The sequence below is a fragment of the Poecile atricapillus genome, chromosome 27 (assembly GCF_030490865.1).
Source record: "Poecile atricapillus isolate bPoeAtr1 chromosome 27, bPoeAtr1.hap1, whole genome shotgun sequence".
Taxonomy (NCBI): domain Eukaryota; kingdom Metazoa; phylum Chordata; class Aves; order Passeriformes; family Paridae; genus Poecile; species Poecile atricapillus.
This window is the reverse complement of record NC_081275.1, coordinates 2140933-2160023: the sequence shown is the minus strand read 5'-3', so window position 1 is coordinate 2160023 and position 19091 is coordinate 2140933. Positions and strand designations below refer to the sequence as shown.

General features: G+C 63.1%; 2 protein-coding genes across 8 annotated transcripts in view; one reads left to right on the top strand and one right to left on the bottom strand.

The window, feature by feature from the left end:
- FBXL20 (F-box and leucine rich repeat protein 20) overlaps positions 1 to 3636 on the top strand; it is a 42689-nt gene extending 39053 nt beyond the window's left edge. For 2 of the 7 annotated variants that reach the window (XM_058857863.1, XM_058857862.1), the window contains exons 13-14: positions 38 to 250; positions 948 to 3634. In XM_058857863.1, coding sequence (XP_058713846.1) covers positions 38 to 250; positions 948 to 1055 — 321 coding nt within the window. In that variant the 3' untranslated portion in view covers positions 1056 to 3634. Of the gene's footprint in view, positions 1 to 37; positions 251 to 947 lie in introns of all 7 variants that reach the window. The other 5 variants (XM_058857861.1, XM_058857860.1, XR_009279661.1 and 2 more) reach the window with 4 other exon arrangements.
- Positions 3637 to 11370: 7734 nt separating this feature from the next.
- RPL19 (ribosomal protein L19) lies at positions 11371 to 14983 on the bottom strand. Its single transcript, XM_058858189.1, has 6 exons — positions 14884 to 14983; positions 13883 to 13989; positions 13369 to 13491; positions 13016 to 13136; positions 12057 to 12167; positions 11371 to 11561 (listed from the first exon to the last, which is right to left on the bottom strand). Exons 1-6 carry the CDS (start codon positions 14886 to 14888, stop codon positions 11438 to 11440), a joined length of 591 nt encoding a protein of 196 aa, XP_058714172.1. The 5' UTR covers positions 14889 to 14983; the 3' UTR covers positions 11371 to 11437.
- Between the last annotated feature and the right edge of the window lie 4108 nt (positions 14984 to 19091).

The window sequence follows — 19091 nt, the reverse complement described above, 5'->3', positions numbered from 1 at the left end:
TCAGGAGCTGGGTTTGACCCCTCTCTTTGGGGGGCAGAGTTTATCCCACTGCGAGCTGATCACGGACGATGGGATCCGTCACCTGGGGAACGGCGCCTGCGCCCACGACCGCCTGGAGGTGATCGAGCTGGACAACTGCCCCCTGATCACTGACGCCTCCCTGGAGCACCTCAAGAGCTGCCACAGCCTGGAGAGGATAGAACTGTACGACTGCCAGCAGATCACACGGGCCGGAATCAAGAGACTCAGGGTGAGCAGGGACAGGGGAGCGCTGGGATCGGGGGGGTTTGTCCATAGGGAGGGCTGAGCTGAGTCCCCATCATCATCATCCATCATCATCATCATCATCCATCATCATCATCTGGTGCTCGTGCTCAGAAGGGCAGTGAGAACCAGCAGTGATGGATTTGGACTCGTGGAGACCTGAAATGGTTTGGGTTGGATGTTTTCCGTGGGTTGCTCCAGGCTGGGACACTCCAGGGATGCAGGGGCAGCCCCAGCTGCTCTGGGCACCCTGTGCCAGCCCTGCCCACCCTCACAGGCAGGAGTTTCTTCCCAGGATCCCCTCCCAAGTCCATTTCTTCAGGTGTAAACAACATTTTGTCTGCAAGGAGAATATGGATCTGTAGTTACACCATAAAATTAGGTGTAAATTAAAATTATGGAGTCTTCGGGTGGTTTGGGTTGGGAAAGCCCATCCAGTCCCACCCCTGCTGTGAGCAGGGACCTTCCACTATCCCAGCTCATTCCAAGCCCCATCCAGCCTGGCCTTGGACACTTCCAAGGATGAGGATCCCACCAGTTCCCCACAACTTCCCAATTACCGGGGCGGGAGGAGCCTCATTCCCTGTCCCCAGGTGCCCCCAGCGTGTCACCCTGTCACCCGTGGCTGTGCCCCAGGAGCTCCGGGCGTGTCCCTGACTCGTTCCCTGTGTTTCCCCTTCCAGACCCACCTGCCCAACATCAAAGTCCACGCCTACTTCGCCCCGGTGACCCCCCCGCCCTCGGTGGGCGGCAGCCGACAGCGCTTCTGCAGATGCTGCATCATCCTATGACACTGGAAGCTGCTCCCGGCCAGCGGGGCTGGAACCACGCCCGTGCCATCCCGGGGGACAGCAGCGATCCCAGTGTCATCTGCCAGGGCCAGTGAGCGGGGCCGGGGTGCCCTGTAGCCACCCACACCCCCCCTGTGATCCCACCCGGCCCGGCGGGATGAGCGACTCGCCACGGGAGCTGCGCCGCGTTTCCCCGGCTGGAGCGGCCCGATCCTGAACCATTCCTGCTGGGAATACCCCGGGGGGAAAAACCCCGTGGGAAGGAGGGGAGGGATCCCAGCCTGGAGGGACTGATGCTGCTGGTGAGGTTGGAAAAGGAGCCGAGGTCCTTGGAAGTGGGGAGAGGAGAGGAACACGCTTTAACCCCGCAGTTGTGCGGGGGAAAAAAACCCCAACAAACCTGGAAACCCCAACAAGGTCTGTGTCCCTTTGTCAGGGAGGGAATGGAACAGCAGCTGCTGAGCCAGGGTTTCCCTGGGATCCAGGATTTATCTGGGATCCAGGATTTACCTGGGATCCAGGATTTCCCAGTGGTCCAGGATTTACCTGGGGCCCAGGATTTATCTGAGATCCAGGATTTATCTGGGATCCAGGATTTATCTGGGATCGAGGATTTCCCAGTGGTCCAGGATTTATCTGGGATCCAGGATTTCCCAGTGGTCCAGGATTTACCTGGGGCCCAGGATTTATCTGAGATCCAGGATTTATCTGGGATCCAGGATTTATCTGGGATCGAGGATTTCCCAGTGGTCCAGGATTTTCCTGGGGTCCAGGATTTATCTGAGATCCAGGATTTCCCAGTGGTCCAGGATTTATCTGGGATCCAGGATTTTCCTGGGATCCAGGATTTTCCTGGGATCCAGGCTTTCCCAGTGGTCCAGGATTCCCCTGTGCTTCCCTGCTCCCACCCTGGTGGTGCTCACATGAGGAAGGCTGTTCTTTCCCATGTGGCATCCAGCTCAGAGGCTTCCCAGATTCTTCCCAAATTGTGTGATAGACCTTGGAGTTTCTAATGCCACATATTTTACCCTCCCCAAATCCTGGTTGTTTTTTTTTTAATTTCTTCTTCTATTTTTCTCCCTTTAAATTTTTTTTTCCAAATTTCTGATTCAGTCATTTGAGATTTTCCAGCCCGAAGCAAAGAATCCATAAGGAATTATTTTCCCAGGAGAAGCCTGAGCCTGTGATGAACTGTCAGGAAGATTTTAGGTGAGCTGCACCCCAGGCTGGGCTCTCCTGGGCTTCCTGACCTGTGTGATCAGGGATTGGGTATCCAAATTTATCCCAAATCCAGGTTTTATCCCAGGCTGGGCTCTCCTGGGTTTCCTGACCTGTGTGGTCAGGGATTGGGTATCCAAATTTATCCCAAATCCAGGTTTTATCCCAACGACAAGGATACAATTCTCTATACAGGGAACAATATATACACAAACACAGAATTCTCAGTACAGGGAGAAAGTTCTAATCCGTGTTCCAGCCACTGTGAGCTCCCTCCTCCTGTCCTTTCCCTCCATCCTTTCCCTGAGGAAAAGCAAAGTCGAGGTTCTTGCTTGTCCTGGTGAAGAATTGAGGATTCCCTGGGGGAGCAGGGCTGGGATCCCCCCGAGCTCCCCACCCTGCACAGGTAAGTGTGGAAGGAGCCCCGGGATGGGCTCTGGATGTGCCAGGCCCAGGGAGGAGGGGTCTGTGGCTGCTTTTTTTGGGGTGTTTCAGGCAGAAATGGGTGCAGGGGAGCCCGGGCTGACCGAACTGCAGGTGTGGAACTGCTGGGCAGATCCCAAGGGTTTGAGGGGGCAGGGTCGCTCAGCCTGGGGCGGCTCCGTGTCCGTCGCTCCCGCTGTCCGTGCCCACGGACGCTTCCCCCGGGCTCCCAGGAAGCTCCTGCTGGGGAAGGAGCAGCTGCAGCAGCAGGAATGGCTGCTCCAGGGGCTGGGAGGGAGCTTTCCCACCAGGAATTCCAAGGAGGATGCGCCGTTCTCCCCCGGAGCTGCACCCCCTCATCTCCCGCAGCCCCCCCGGTCTGCGCTGACGCTCTGCTGGGAGCCACTCCAGCCTGCTGGGGTTAAAAGGATACTGTCAATGCCCTCCTGTAGATGGCTTTTAATCCCTTATATTTATTCAAATCCTCTTTAGCGCTGTGGATTCTCCCCCTCTCCTCAGGCGCCTTCATTTCCAGAACTTTCTCCAGGTTTCAGGGTGGCAGAAGATGGTGGTGACGGACTGGACGGGTCACCCGGCAATCACAGGATTTGCACAACTCTGGGAAAAATAAAACAAAACCAACTTTTGTTTAGTTCCTACCGTGGCAGAGGAGAGCGAAGAGCGGGATTTGGGAGCCAGGGCGGTGTTGACTGACTGATCCCTTTGTAACAGAGCAGAGTTTTCCAGGGAAAACTCCGGAACACAGAACCCAAAGCAATTTATTTTCTGTTTGCAGACCAGGGTGACAGCATTAAGGTAGCTCAAACTTCTTGACAGTGTCCTTTTAAGTCAATTATCCGTCTTCAAATGGACTCTTCCTGATGTTTATATTTATAAATACCAATAAACACCATTTTCCAAGCCGTGTCTCGCTGGGGGAGTCACTGGGTAGAGGAAAATCCACCTCCTGCGTGGGGCAGCTCCCGAGGGGGGGTCTTGGGGTGCTCTGAGTGTTTCCCTGGAGTCATGGAATGGTTTGGGGTGGAAGAACCTCGAAGCTCCTCCAGGGAGCCCTTCCATGGCCCGGGATGCTCGGAGCCCCGTCCAGCCTGGGGCCCTTCCCGGGTGGGAGCCCCATGGAATCGCTCCATGCTGGGGTTTTTGGGGTGTCCCTGGGGGCTCTGGGACAGGATGAGGATCCCATCCCCATCTCTGAGCTCCCTGGCTGTGCCAAATCCCCTCCTCCAGCCTCGGCTGGGCTGGGCTGTTCCTTGGATTTCATTCCCTTTCCTTGGAATGTTCCGTGGTTGTGTCCCCCAGCCCTGGGGCAGAGGCTGGGCTGTCCCCACCTCCCTGCAGGATTTTCTGGAGCCTGGATTTGCCTTCCAGCAGCTGCCCCTGGAGCCCCGAGGGGAGCGGGGACCAAGGGACCCCTCCAGGGAAACAGCCTGGGGCAGAAAATCCCCCAGCAAGGCTGAGCAGATCCAGTGCAACCAAAGGAGGATTTTCTGGGCTCTGGAGACGCTGCAGCGCCTTTTATCCCGATTCTGTGGCAGGGTGAGCATGGGAAAGGTGGAAAGTGCTGTCACAGGGGTTTCAAACCAACAAATTCCTATTTTCTGCACATCTCTGTAATTCCCTTTGTATTTCTGTTTGATTTTCTCTCTGCTGTTCATGGCTGGCTGCTGCTGCCGTGGGTTTGGGGGTAATTGGGGGGTTTTTGGCAGATAGGGGTGGATTGGGATCAGTGTGACAAGGTTCTTGGCTACAGTGTCCTGGCAAACGAGGTTTAAAACATTTTGGCTTCTTCTGGTGAAGGGTCGTGTGCTTGAGGGGCCTGGGGGGGTTTTGGGGGGATTTATTCCTTTTTGCTTTCTTTTCTGGCATCCAGGTCAAGGTTTCTCCTCTCCCTCTCTGCCAAAGCCTGGCAGAGGCTCCTGTGCTGCGGCTTGGGGTTAAAATGATGGAGAAAATCAAGGAGAAGCCGCTTTTCCTCCTCAATTCCCAGCTCAGCCCGTGCCTTCCCAGCCCTCTGTCCTCCCCTGGCCCCTCCAAGGACCCATCCCGGGAGCAGCAATGTCCCATCAGCTCCTTGTCCCCGTCGCTGCCCTGGGGCTCTGAGTGACCTCACGGGCAAGTTTGGGGTTGATTTTTTAGGGGAATCCATCCCCTGCTCCCACCGGTGCCGATCCCAGGCTGGGAACGCCGCCCTGTGCCCGCAGTGCCGCACCCGGGGCTCTCTGTGCCTCATCCTCTGTCCCCAGAGCTGCAGCTGAGCCCAGCCGGGGGTCCCAGGGGCTGCGAGCCCCCTCCTCTGTGCAAACCCCATTCCCGAGCGGGGGCTGGGGGCTCTCGGGGGTCTCCGGGGGGCTGGACACAGGAGCTGGACCTTGGCGTGCTCTCCCTGGCTCTGCGGGACACAGAGGGCTGGGAAATGTCGTTTAAACCGCGTGGTCCGTGCTTGTCTCGACCCTGCGCGTGTAACAACGCCATGGACTCCCGTGAATTTATAAATTCCCGTGGGAAAGGCGGCCCTGGTCCCTGTGACACCGCGGGACATCTCTGGGGGTGGGGGCGGAGGGGAAAGGGCCGGTGGGACCAAGCTCTGGATCCCCACGGAGCGGTTTTGGGAGGGTCGGGGATGTTCCCTTGTCCCCTCCAGGGCTCCGTGTCCTCCCCGTGTCCCCGTGGCTGTGCTGGCAGCTCCGGGGCTGTCCCAGCTCCTCACCCGCGTCCTCCGGCTCCTCCCGGTCCTTCCTCTCCTTTGTTTATCCCAAACCCGAGTTTTGCCCCGCAGTTCCCTCCCAAGGACGTCCCCGGTCCCGCTCCGCCGGCTGTGCCCGAGTTAAAAATAATCCATTCCCGCCTGGGACGGGACCTGCCCTGCCCTGGTGTCCCCTGCCCTGCCCCGGGACTGTCCCCGCACCCCAAATCCACCCTGGGGACCCCAAAACCCAGCGGGCGCCGCAGGGACGAGGCTCGGGGCCGCTCCCCCATCCTTTAATAACCAAGGGGGGCACGGGGAGGGACGCGGCGGCTGCGGGGACAGGACGGGTCCGGCCCCCGGGCCCTGGCAGGGACGGGGGGACAGCTCTGGTGAACCCCGGTCCCCTCGGTAGGGACATGGGGACAGCTCTGGTGAACCCCGGTCCCCTCGGTAGGGACATGGGGACAGCTCTGGTGAACCCCGGTCCTCTCGGTAGGGACGGGGGGACAGCTCTGGTGAACCCCGGTCCTCTCGGCAGGGACATGGGGACAGCTCTGGTGAACCCCGGTCCTCTCGGCAGGGACATGGGGACAGCTCTGGTGAACCCCGGTCCCCTCGGTAGGGACATGGGGACAGCTCTGGTGAACCCCGGTCCCCTCGGTCCCCGCTCGGCTCCGGCTGCCGCGATGTCCCCTGGCCGGGGTCGCAGCTCCGGGGCCGGTTCCTACCGCAGCAGCAGCTGGAAGCCGTCGGGGCCGGGGGCTGCGGGGGGGACGCGGCTCAGCCGGGGCCACCGATCGCCCCCTGCCCGGCCCCGCTCGCCCGCGGCCACCGTGCTACCTTTGCCGATCGCCACCACGAAACTCGTCTCGTCCTGGAGGTTCCTGATCATCTGCGGGGGACAGGGGGGAGCTCGGGGGGGCTCGGGGGGAGCTGGGCCCGCTCCTGCTCCAGCGCTGGGACCCCCGAGGGGCCGGGACGGCTGCGGGGTCTGCGCGGCCCCTCCCCGGCTGTCCCCGTGTCCTCACCGCGTCGCTGACGAGGACCTGGATGCCGGCGGGTCCCTGCCGGGAGAGGCGCAGGATCTGCCCCGGGGGGAGCCCCAGCAGCTCCGCCAACTTCCCGGTGAGCTCGGCCACCGTCAGCTGCTCCAGGTGCAGCTCCTGGTACAGCCCTGGAGAGGGATGGGATCCATGGGATCCATGGGATGGGAGTGTCCACCCTCCATCCCTGCGCCTCTGCACACCTGAACCCCTCCCCTCACTCCTGAGCCCCTCCCCGCACACCTGAACCCCCTCCCGCACACCTGAACCTCCTCCACACACCTGAATCCCCTCCCCGCACACCTCAGCTCCCTCCCGCACACCTGTGCCCCCTCCCCGCACACCTGAACCCCTCCCCGCACACCTGAACCCTCTCCCCGCACACCTCAACTCCCTCCCCGCACACCTGAACCCCCTCCCCGCACACCTGAATCCCCTCCCCGCACACCTGAATCCCCTCCCCGCACACCTGAACCCCCTCCCGCACACCTGAACCCCCTCCCCTCACACCTGAACCCCTCCCCGCACACCTGAACCCCTCGACACACCTGAACCCCCTCCCCGCACACCTGAACCCCCTCCCCGCACACCTGAACCCCCTCCCCGCACACCTGAACCACCTCCCCTCACTCCTGAGCCCCCTCCCGCACACCTGAACCCCTCCCCTCACTCCTTAACCCCCTCCCCGCACACCTGAACCCCTCCCCTCACACCTCAGCCCCTCCACACCTGATCCCGCATCCTCCGCACCCTCGGTCCCGCCGGGCTCCCTCCTCACGTACAGGGTCAGCCGGGGCCGCGGGCACCTGAGGGGGCACAGAAGGGTCTGGGGGGGCCGCAGGACGCGGCCGGGCCCCACGGAGCCTCCCGGGGGTCCCCAAAAAGAGGCGGCGGGGCGGAGGGAGCCCCACCTGCCCGCCAGGGCGTGGCACAGGCGGATCCCGTCGGGGGCTCCGCAGATCTGGATCAGGTCCCTGCGGGAGAGCTTCAGCAGATCGGCTCCTGCGGACAGCGAGGCTCAGGGGGCGGCACAGGGGGGGTCTGGCGCTGCCCCCCAGCCCGGCCCGGGCTCTCACCGGAGAAGTTGGAGAAGACGCGGGCGCAGGCGGAGAAGCGGCGCCGGAGCAGCCACTGCTGCGTCTCCAGGGGGGATGCGCAGGGGCTCAGCGCCTGTGGGGGCTCAGCGGGGGCTCAGAGGGGCACGACCCGAGCGAGCGCATCCTCAGCCCCTCCTGGGGGGGCCGGGGGAGGCTCTGGGGCTGCACCGGCGGCTCCCTCACCTCGCCAGGAGCCTCCGCGGGACCCTCGGCAGCGCCGGCGGGTGACGCGCACACCCTGCGGGGGTGGCCGGGATAAGCGGGGGACCCCAGCAGCGGGAAAAGGGGGGGGTTCCAGGGGTCCCCGCTCACCTCTCGGGGCTCAGCAGCTTGAAGGGGTGCGGGGACGGCAGCCCCGGGGTGCCCGGGGGGCTGCGGGGGGCACCCAGAGCGTCCGGCCAGGGGGGGCACTGAGGAGGGAGGGGGGTGATGGGTGCAGGGTCCCGGGGGTGTCCCCGCCCATGGGGGGGCCGGGGCCGGGCCCCACCTCGGCCAGCACGGTGCTCTCGTAGGCCGGCTGGAATTTCTCCCGCTCCGCCGCCGGCTGCTTCTCCACCTTCTCCCGGTCCGTCTTCTGCTTCCTGTCGGCCCCCTTGGGCTGTGCCGGGGGGTGAGGGCGGCCCCGGGACCCCCCGGGACCCCCGCGGGCACCCGGAGCCCGCCGAGCCCCCACCCCCCCTGCGCTGCTCCACGCCCAGCGCTGGATCCCGGGAGTGGGGGGACACTGGGAGCACTGGGGGCACTGGGAGCACTGGGGGCACTGGGAGGGAGCACTGGGGGCACTGGGAGCACTGGTTTCCCCCGCCCCGATACCTTGAACACCTTGACCAGGCAGCTGGCGGAGTGCAGGTGCTCGGGGGGGTCCCCCTTGCCCCCCGCCCCGAAGGTGTCGATCTGGATGCGGAAGGGGACCCCCTTCTCCCCCCCGTTCTTGCGCAGCGTGAATTCGGTGCTGATGCAGTGAACCTGGGACGGGGGGGGACAGTGGGGTCGGGACCGGGCGCCGTGACCCCCCCAGAACCCCCCCGAGCCCCCCAAAGCCCCGCCCGGGCCTGGCTCCCACCTGCACGAACACGGATGTGCGTCTGGAGGGGTCCCAGAGGAATTCCACCGTGTTGAGCAGCGTGGGGTGGATTTGGGGTTCCAGGATCCCCACGGAGAGCGGGATATCTGCGGGAGGGGGGTCAGCGCCGCCCCCGCAGCCGCCCCCGGACCCCCCCGGCCTCAGCACCCACCGATGTCGAGGATCCGATCGCCCGGGCGGCTCCAGCGCCAGCCCTCGAGCTGCTGCTGCTCCGAGTACTGGAGCCGGCGGTCGTGGAAAACCACCCGGAGCACGCTCTGGACAGGGGTCAGCCACGGCCGGAGCCACGGCCACGGCCACGGGCTGAGCCCACGGCCACGGGCTGAGCCCACGGCCCCGCGGGACACCGGGCAGGAGCGCGGCTGGGCCGGGGTTGGACTGGGGCAGAACTGGGGCAGAACTGGGATTGGACTGGGGCAGAACTGGGATTGGACTGGGGCAGAACTGGGGTTGGACTGGGGCAGAACTGGGATTGGACTGGGGCAGAACTGGGATTGGACTGGGGTAGAACTGGGATTGGACTGGGGCAGAACTGGGGTTGGACTGGGGCAGAACTGGGGTTGGACTGGGGCGGAACTGGGGTTGGACTGGGGCAGAACTGGGGCAGAACTGGGGTTGGACTGGGGTAGAACTGGGATTGGACTGGGGCAGAACTGGGGCAGAACTGGGGTTGGACTGGGGCAGAACTGGGATCGGACTGGGGTAGAACCGGGTCTATGAGGCTGAAATGCGCCTGGGGCTGCACTGGGGCAAAATTGAGGCTGAGATGGGGCTGGACTGGGGAGGAACTGGGGCTGTGAGGCTGAAACGAGACTGAACTGGGGCTCAGATGAGGCTGGACTGGGACTGTGGTGGGTCCGGACTGGGACTGAAGCGGGACCTCAGCCCGGAGCTCTGCCCCGAGGCTCCCCCTCACCCCGGGGGTCCCCACCCCGCTCACCTTCACCATCCTGCGGCTCTCGGCGGGGTCCCCCCGGGGCGTTCCCATCATGCGGATCTCGTAGGACTGTCCTGGGGGAGGGTCCGCAGCAGGAGCTGAGCGCTCAGCGAGGGGGTCCCTCCTCCCCGGCGCCCCCAGACTCACCCTGGTTGAGGTAGGTGAGGGTCTCCTGGTGGTGCCGCACGGCCGGGGAGGTGGGGGCGCTCAGGATGTACTGGAACGCCGGGATGGGCGGCTGAGACGTGGAGATGCCGTTGGGCTCCTCCTGCTTCAGGTAGGGCAGGACTGGGGGGTCCCTGCGGGAAAACCCCCCCCGAAAAGGGTGGGCGCTCGGGCGTGCCTCAGTTTCCCCAAAGGCAGCGGGTGTGGGGGGTACCTGAGCACCCCGGAGCTGGGCAGGGGGAACATGTCCCCGGGGCTGGACCAGTAGTGGTCGGGCTGGCCGTGCCAGAAGAGCATGGTGCGGGGAGCAGGGGGGACACCCCGCGAGCAGAGGGTGACACCCCGCGAGCAGAGGGGGACACCCCGCGAGCAGAGGGTGACACCCCGCGAGCAGAGGGGGACACCCCGCGAGCAGAGGGTGACAGCGGACACGGACAGGTGGGCGGCCCCACCCCCGTTTTATCGGCACCGGGAGGGGTGACGTGAGCGGGGCCGGGCCCAGTTTGGCCCAGTTGGGACCAGTTTGGGCTGTTGACAGTAAATACTGGCGAGGGAGGGGCGCCGTTTGTTGTCCAGACAATGGGGGGACACCAGAGGGCTCCCCCAGTCCCCCCCCGTGCGTCCCCCATTTCAACCCCTTCAATTTCTGCCAGGTTTGGCTCTTTTTGGGCAGAAAAGGGCGTTTGCAGAGCCCCAGGGGTCACGGGGGGGGGTGGGAGGCTGCTGTGTCCCCCCCGTGGGGGTTGGGGCTGGCAGATTTTGGGGGGTGCTGTCCCCTCATGGGGACACTGGCACATGACACGGGGGGTGTCACACACAGGGGGTGTCACACAGGGGGTGTCACACACAGGGGGGTGTCACACACACACAGAGGGTGTCACACACAGGGGGTGTCACACACACGGGGGGTGTCACACACAGGGGTGTCACACACACACAGAGGGTGTCACACACAGAGGGTGTCACACACACAGGGGGTGTCACACACACACAGGGGGTGTCACACACACACAGGGGGTGTCACACACACAGGGGGTGTCACACACAGGGGGTGTCACACACACACGGGGTGTCACACACACACAGAGGGTGTCACACACAGGGGGTGTCACACACACAGGGGGTGTCACACACACACAGGGGGTGTCACACACACACAGGGGGTGTCACAGGGTGTCACACAGGGGGTGTCACACACGGTGTCACACAGGGGGTGTCACACTGGGGGGGGCACCCAGCACCCCCAGCCCGGGTGGTCCCATCACTGTGATGAGCCCCGAGGGTCTCAGCTCCATTTCCCGGGGTGGGGTGACCCCCCCAGGTGACCCCCCCAGGTGACCCCAGGGGAGGGGCAGGGCTCAGGCCAGGCCGTGTCCGTCTGTCTGTCCAGCCATTCCCAGTGCAGGATGGAGCTGCCAAGGAGCTGCTGGGGGTGTTTGGGGGGGCTGGGCCCAGCTCTGGGGGGTCCCTGCTGTGAGCCCCTCCCAGCCCTGGCTCCTTCCCCTCTGCTGATCCCCCCAGAGCTCCCCCAGACCCTCCCTGAGCCTTTGGGGGTCCCGGTGCTGTGGGGAAGGGTCCCAGCCAGGGATTTCCAGCCATTCCCCGTTCCCTCCCTGCTGCACACACAGAGAACTCGCTGAGAAGAGTCCGGGATGTTTTATTGGGAGCCTGGGGCTGGGGAACGCTCGCTGCAGGGCACAGCCCGCGGTCACTTCTTGGCCTCCTCCTCCTTGGACAGGGTTTTGATGATCTCCTCCTTCTTGGCCTGCAGCCGCTCCTCCCGCCGCTTCCGCGCCTCCTTGGTCTTGGAGCGCCGCGCTTCCGCCTGGTCCCTGCGGGGTCGGGGCCGTGAGGAACCATCAGAACAAGCTCACAGCAGCCTGTCCCCTGTCCCTGATCCCCCTGATCCCCTGTCCCTGATCCCCCTGATCCCCCCAGGGTCCTGCTGCCCCACAGCAGCACTGCCCCACTGCCCCACAGCCCATCCCGGCCTCTGCCACTCCCTCCTGCAGCTGTTTCACCTGTCTCTGCTGAAGCCCCGAGTGAGGAGATTCAGCTTTTCCCCTCCAAGGACACAGCGGGATTTTGCAATCCCTCCCCTCCCCTGGTCAATCATTCACCCACTCCAGCAGCTGACGGGGAATTTCCCAGTTCCCACCTCTCTAAACCCCTCAGTGAAACACAAAACCCCAGCACAAACCCCACATTTCTCTGCTCCCCTGCCAGCCCTGCCCACTTTGGGATGGATTCCACGGAGAACCCTCCTGGAATGACCCACAGGGGGAATCATTCCTGACAATCCAACTCCAGTCTGGAGCAGCGCTTACGCCAGGAGCTTCTTGCGGGCTTTGTCCGCCTTCAGCTTGTGGATGTGCTCCATCAGGATCCGCTTGTTCTTGAACACGTTGCCCTTCACCTTCAGGTACAGGCTGTGGTACCTGCGGGGCCCAGCGGGGTGGGGACATCAACTCCTGCCCAGCTCCCGCCTTCCCGAGGCTGGGAATGGCCAGGGAATGGCCAGGGAATGGCTGGGATTGCCCAGGGAATGGCCGGGATTGCCCAGGGAGAGCAGGGAATGGCTGGGATTGCCCAGGGAATGGCTGGGATTGCCCAGGGAGAGCAGGGAATGGCTGGGATTGCCCAGGGAGAGCAGGGAATGGCTGGGATTGCCCAGGGAATGGCTGGGATTGCTCAGGGAATGGCTGGGATTGCTCAGGGAATGGCCAGGGAATGGCTGGGATTGCCCAGGGAATGGCCAGGATTGCCCAGGGAATGGCTGGAAATGGCCAGGGAATGGCTGGGATTGCCCAGGCAGGGCTGGAATTGCCCAGGAAGGGCTAGGATTGCCCAGGGAATGGCCAGGATTGCCCAGGGAGGGCAGGGAGTGGCTAGGATTGCCCAGGGAATGCACAGGGAATGGCCAGGATTGCCCAGGGAATGGCTGGGAATGCCCAGGATTGCCTAGGGAGGGCAGGGAATGGGTGGGATTGCCCAGGGAATGCCCAGGATGGGCAGGGATTGCCCAGGGAGGGCAGGGAATGCCCAGGGAGGGCAGGGAATGCCCAGGGATTGCTCAGGGAATGGCTGGGATTGCCCAGGGAATGGCTGGGATTGCCCAGGGAATGCCCAGGGAATGGCCAGGATTGCCCAGGGAAGGGTCAGGATTGCCCAGGGAGGGCAGGGAATGGGTGGGATTGCCCAGGGAATGCCCAGGATTGCCCAGGGAATCCCCAGGATTGCCCAGGAAGGGCAGGACTCCAGGCTCTGCCCGGGGCACAGGGCTCACATGTGGCGGTCGATCTTCTTGGACTCGCGGTAGCGCCGCAGCAGCCGCCGCAGGATCCGCATCCGCCGCATCCAGGTGACCTTCTCGGGCATGCGGGCGTTGGCCGTGCCCTTCCTCTTACCTGGAGCGGGGGAACGGGGTGAGAGGGAGCCCAAATTCCTGCCAGCTCAACCCCACACTCATCCCCGAGCCTTTCATCGCCCTCCTCAGCTCAAAGAAACAACCACAGACACAACCCAGGGGTTTTCTGTCGCCGTCCCATGCTCAGGGGGACGATTCCCCGGGGTGTGGGAGCGGCAGGAGCTGTGGGAGAGGGGGAATTTCCCCCATTGCCAGCGGGATGCAGCACTCACCGATGCCCATGTGCCGGCCCTTGCGCCGGGCCAGCGTGTTCTTCCTGCAGCGGGCGCGGGAGTGCACGGTCACGGGCTTGCGGATGATCAGCCCATCCTTGATCAGCTTCCGGATCTGCTGCCCTGCAAAAACATCCAGCACCTCCCGTGGGGCTGCCAGGCCAGCGCTGACCCCCTGGGGATGGACAGGATCTGGCCCCAGGGGGGAGGAGGAAGGCAGCCCCCTCCTCAGAGCCCTGTTCTCCCTCCTGTTTCTGCCAGGGAATCTCCAGTGATCCCCATTCCCTCACTCATCACCTCAGAGGACACCACCGGGCACCTCAGCAGTGCAAAACCCCACTTTAAACTGTTATTTCACCTAAACCAAGGGCTGAACCAAAGGTTTTGGGAGATCTTTCCCAGACTCAACGACTTCACCAAATCTCAGCCAACTTCCCCATCACTGAGCTCCCCCAAAGCTCCCTCCCCACGCTCCTGCTGGATCCCTTTCCCACAGGGAGAGCCCCTCACGCACGGGAGTTGGCGTTGGCGATCTCGTTGGTCTCGTTGGGATCCAGCCACACCTTCTTCTTGCCGCAGCGCAGGACGCTGGAGGCCAGCCTCTTCTGGAGCCGGAGCATGCTGCCACACGGGTGGGCACGGGTCAGGGGGTCTGCAGCCCCCTCAGGGACCCCAAACCCCCTCAGGGGACACCAAACCCCCCCTTTAGGGATGGTCACCCCCGCCAAGGGCAGCCCGAACCTCTCTGGGAGCGTCCTCAGCTCCCCTAGGGGACCCCGGACCCCCCTCAGGGACCCTCATCACCCTCACGGACCCTCACCCCCCTCAGGGACCCTCATCACCCTCACGGGACCCGAGCCCCCCTCACGGACCCTCATCACCCTCACGGGACCCCTCAGGGACCCTCACCCCCCTCAGGGACCCTCATCACCCTCTGGGACCCCGTTATCCATTTCAGGATCCCGCATCCCCCCTCAGGGGACCCTCAATACCCTCTGGGACCCCTCAGGGACCCTCAGGAACTCTCATCACCCTCACGGGACTCCACCATCCAGTTCAGGGTCCCGCATCCTCCCTCAGGAGACCCTCAACACCCTCTGGGACCCCTCAGGGACCCTCACCCCCCTCAGGGACTCTTCCCCTCCGCCCCTCAGACACTTCCTCACCCCCCTCAGGCTCCCGGCCTGAGCTCCCGGGACACCCCGAGCTGCTTCAAGGGGCGCATCCAAGCACCGCAGTGCCCGAGCCCAGCCTGCTCAGCGCTCCCCATCTCCCGCCGCTCTCCCAGACCCCGCTCAGGCCCCCCCGGCCCCTCAGCGCGGCCGTCGCGCCCCTCCGCCATTTTCCCGCGAGGCCCGAGGAGGCCGCGGCCGCATCACAGCGCCCGGGGCCGCCACGCAGCACGGCCCGGCCGCCGCCCCGGCTCTGAGGACACTCCCCCGCTGCCCTCGAGTCCTCCCCGGTGCCTCCCGACCCCCGTTAGCCGCAGAAGAGCGGCCGCAGCCCCGCTCCCACCTCATGGCGGCGGCGCCGGGACCGGAGAGAGGCAGCGGCGGCGCTGACCCCGCCCCCTGAGCACGGCACGTACCACCCTGCCCTCCCCCCCGCGCCCATCCCCGCGGCCTCGGAGCAGCTCGGAACCGGGTAAAGGAACAGCCACGGTGAAATCACGCGTGGCCATCCATCTGAAGGACACGCGTGGCGCCGAGACCCACCCTGAACGCGTGGGAGAGGCGTGGGTTGTTCCAGTCTCCCCCCTCCGCTGTAGAGGGATGGTACAGCCCGCGCGTGCGTGGCGGGAAGGGCTGGGCGGGAGCCGCGCATGCGCGGTGGGGACGTGGGAGGCACGTGGAGGGGGTGTGGGGGGGGACTGGGATGGACTGGGATGGATCGGGATGGACTGGGATGGACTGGGATGGATTAGGATGGACTGGGATGGACTGGGATGGACTGGGATGGGATTAGGATGGACTGGGATGGATTAGGATGGACTGGGATGGACTGGGATGGACTGGGATGGACTGGGATGGATCGGGATGGATCGGGATGGACTGGGATGGACTGGGATGGACTGGGATGGGATTAGGATGGACTGGGATGGATCGGGATGGACTGGGATGGGATTAGGATGGAATGGGTTGGACTGGGATGGACTGGGAGGGACTGGGGTGGACTGGGATGGAGTGGAATGGACTGGGGTGGACTGGGATGGGATTAGGATGGACTGGGATGGATCGGGATAGATTGGGATAGACTGGGATGGACTGGGAGTACTGGGATGGACTGGGATGGATCGGGATGGACTGGGATGGACTGGGATGGATTGGGATGGACTGGGATGGATTGGGATGGACTGGGATGGACTGGGGTGGGATTAGGATGGGATTAGAGGATCATCCCGCCCCACTGGGAAGCGCAGGGCTGAGGATTCATTGCTCGTCCCAGCCCTTCCTGGGAGAACTGGACCTGTCCAGGGACCAGTCTGGCCCATACTGGGAGGACTGGGGTTGTGCTGTGCCTCACTGGTCTGTATTGGGAGGCCTGAATCTGCTTTGGGATCATTCTGGCCCGTGCTGGGAGGTCTGGCCCTGCCCTGGGACCAGCCTGGCCCTGTCCTGGCCCATCCCATGCTCTCCCTCCTTGGACCTGCGCACACCTGGACAGAGTTTGTCCCTCCCAGATGTTCCTCAGGACGAGTTTAACACCAGCTTTGCCACTTTATTTCTCCCAGCAGGGAATGGGATCTGTGTCTTCCCTTCTCTCTCAAGAATTCACCCCAAAGCACGAGCTGGGCTCTCGGATTCCAGCTGAGGATCAAGTCCCACCTCTTTTCCAGCGGTTCTGGTGCTGCTGGGAAAACAGAACTCAGGTTTTCCTGGGAAATAAACTCTTGATAGGGCTGGTGAGAGTTGTCAGAGAACATTCCCCCTTCCTGGTGTTCCATGGAGACACGAGCCAGGCCCAGGTGTGTCCATGGCACCATTCTGCAGTTGGGAAACTGAGGCATGGCCAGGCTGGATGATTTTTTTCCTACCCCAAAACCGCTCAGAATCCTGAGTGTGACCCAGAAAAGCGCTGGGAAGAGATTGTCAAAGGATTCCTAGAACAGGGAATTCTTGGGGAATGATAACGTGAGGATTGTGACCGGCCTAAAAACACAGCGGCGTCTCTGTGACCGAATTCTCTCCTTAAACCCAAAATGCCGCTTTTTAACCTCCCAAAATCCCCAAATCCGCCGGTTTGCCGCTGTTTTTCCCTCCTTCCTATCGTCTGGAGAGTGCAAACCCCCCGAAATCACCTGGTTATCCCCCGAAATCACCTGGTGAACCCCCGAAATCCCCTGGTTATCCCCCAAAATCACCTGGTTATCCCCGAAATCACCTGGTTATCCCCCAAAATCACCTGGTTATCCCCCAAAATCACCTGGTTATCCCCCAAAATCACCGGGTTATCCCCCAAAATCACCTGGTGAACCCCCAAAATCACCTGGTGAACCCCCGAAATCACCTGGTTATCCCCCAAAATCACCTGGTTATCCCCCGAAATCACCTGGTTATCCCCCGAAATCCCGTGGTTATCCCCCGAAATCACCTGGTTATCCCTCAAAATCACCTGGTGAACCCCCGAAATCCCCTGGTTATCCCCCAAAATCACCTGGTTATCCCCCAAAATCACCTGGTTATCCCTCAAAATCACCTGGTGAACCCCCGAAATCCCCTGGTTATCCCCCGAAATCCCCTGGTTATCCCCCAAAATCACCTGGTTATCCCTCAAAATCACCTGGTTATCCCTCAAAATCACCTGGTTATCCCTCAAAATCACCTGGTGAACCCCCGAAATCACCTGGTGAATCCCCGAAATCACCTGGTTATCCCCCGAAATCCCCTGGTTATCCCCCAAAATCATCTGGTGAACCCCCAAAATCCCCTGGTGAACCCCCGAAATCCCCTGGTTATCCCCCAAAATCACCTGGTTATCCCTCAAAATCACCTGGTGAACCCCCGAAATCACCTGGTGAACCCCCGAAATCACCTGGTGAACCCCCGAAATCACCTGGTTATCCCCCGAAATCACCTGGTTATCCCCCGAAATCACCTGGTTATCCCCTGAAATCACTTGGTTATCCCTCAAAATCACCTGGTTATCCCCCAAAATCACCAGGTTATCCCCCGAAATCACCTGGTTATCCCCTGAAATCACCTGGTTATCCCCCGAAATCACCTGGTGAACCCCCCGGAGTGAGGATGCTGATGGTTCCGCGGGGATCTGGCGGCCGTGGCGCAGCCGCCATATGGCGCGAGCTGAGGAGCCGCTGCCGACAGATTTTTGGTTCGTTTTCCCAGAAAAACACGGATAAACACAGGCTCTTGCTGTTTCAAAACTGACTCATCATTTTCCTTAAACAAACAGCCGAATCCGGAGGCTCCCCGAGGCGGGAGAGGGCTCGGGGTGGGAATTGCCCGTCCCGGGTGGGGACAGCGCGATGCCGGTGACAGCGGGACCCAGCGTGTCCCCAAACCCTCTGGAAGTGCCACCTGGTGCTTCCCGAGGATCCCAGGAGGAGGAAACCACCCTGAGCCCAAATCTGAGGAGTTTCAGGTAGGGATGCTCCCCGGGGGGAGCTTTGCCATCCCTCATCCCGTGGATTCCTGGGAATATCCACGGCTGGACACGCTCCTGGAGCTCATCCTGGGAGCGGAGGGGAACCCAGGGAGCTTCAGCAGCTCCTCAGAGGGGAGGAGATGCCGTGATTTTGTTGCTCTCCCACGCAGTGCCAGGCAGAGCTGCGCTCACCTCCGCCCCCGGGCAGGATCCGGGATCCACCCCGGAGCCCCCCAAAACACCCCTGGGCTCCCCAGAGACCCTCCAGGGATTTCAGCTCCACCGAGGAGAAGCAGGATTGGGGTCGGGGGGCTCCGGGGTGAGCCGCTGCCGCCCCTCCAAAGCTCCCTTCGCTCTGGGAGCGCTGATGGATGGGGGCCGATGGTGGAAATTGGCTCTCAGCTGTCCCGGGAGCAGGAAAATCCCCTCTGGAGCGGGGCCGGGCTGCGGGGGGTGGGCACAAAGGAATTTTGAACTTTCCGACAGCCGGCGGTGACAGCAGAGCGGGGGGGACTCAGCTGGGTCCCCCCCGATCGGTCCCTCCATCCCCGGGGAGGGAAATTGTCCCCAGAGCGCCTGGGGACAGGGGACACTGCCTGGCACAGTGTCACAGAGCCAGCGGGGTGTGGGGGTCCCTCCCTGTGGCGCAGGGGAGGTTTTGGGGGGCAAAAGCCGGATTTTTGGGGCAGCGCTGGATTCCCAAAGTGGCAGATCCCGCTCCGGGCTCTGACGATCTGGGCATGGGGGCTGCTCCTGCCTGGGGTCCCCGTGACCCCCCGGCTTTCTTTTGGGGTCCCGCAAAGATAAAGGCTGTGGGGGGGGGGAACAGCCCCCCCCGCCCCCCAATTTGGGGAGGGGGGACCCTCAGCACCCCCTTTTTTTGGGAAGGAGCCGCTGCGGGGGGGCCGCATTCCCGCATCCCCCATCCCCCCGGGAAGGCGGTGCGGGAACGGCCGCCCATCCCTCACCCCCCCTGCGCCATCCCCACTCCTCCTCCTCCTCCTCCTCCTCCTCCTCCTCCTCCTCCCGCTCCGTCACCGCGGGGGCCAGGCCTGAGCTTCATCGTCATCGTCATCATCTTCCTCTGTGTGGTTCCCCCCCCATCCTCCCACCCACCCATC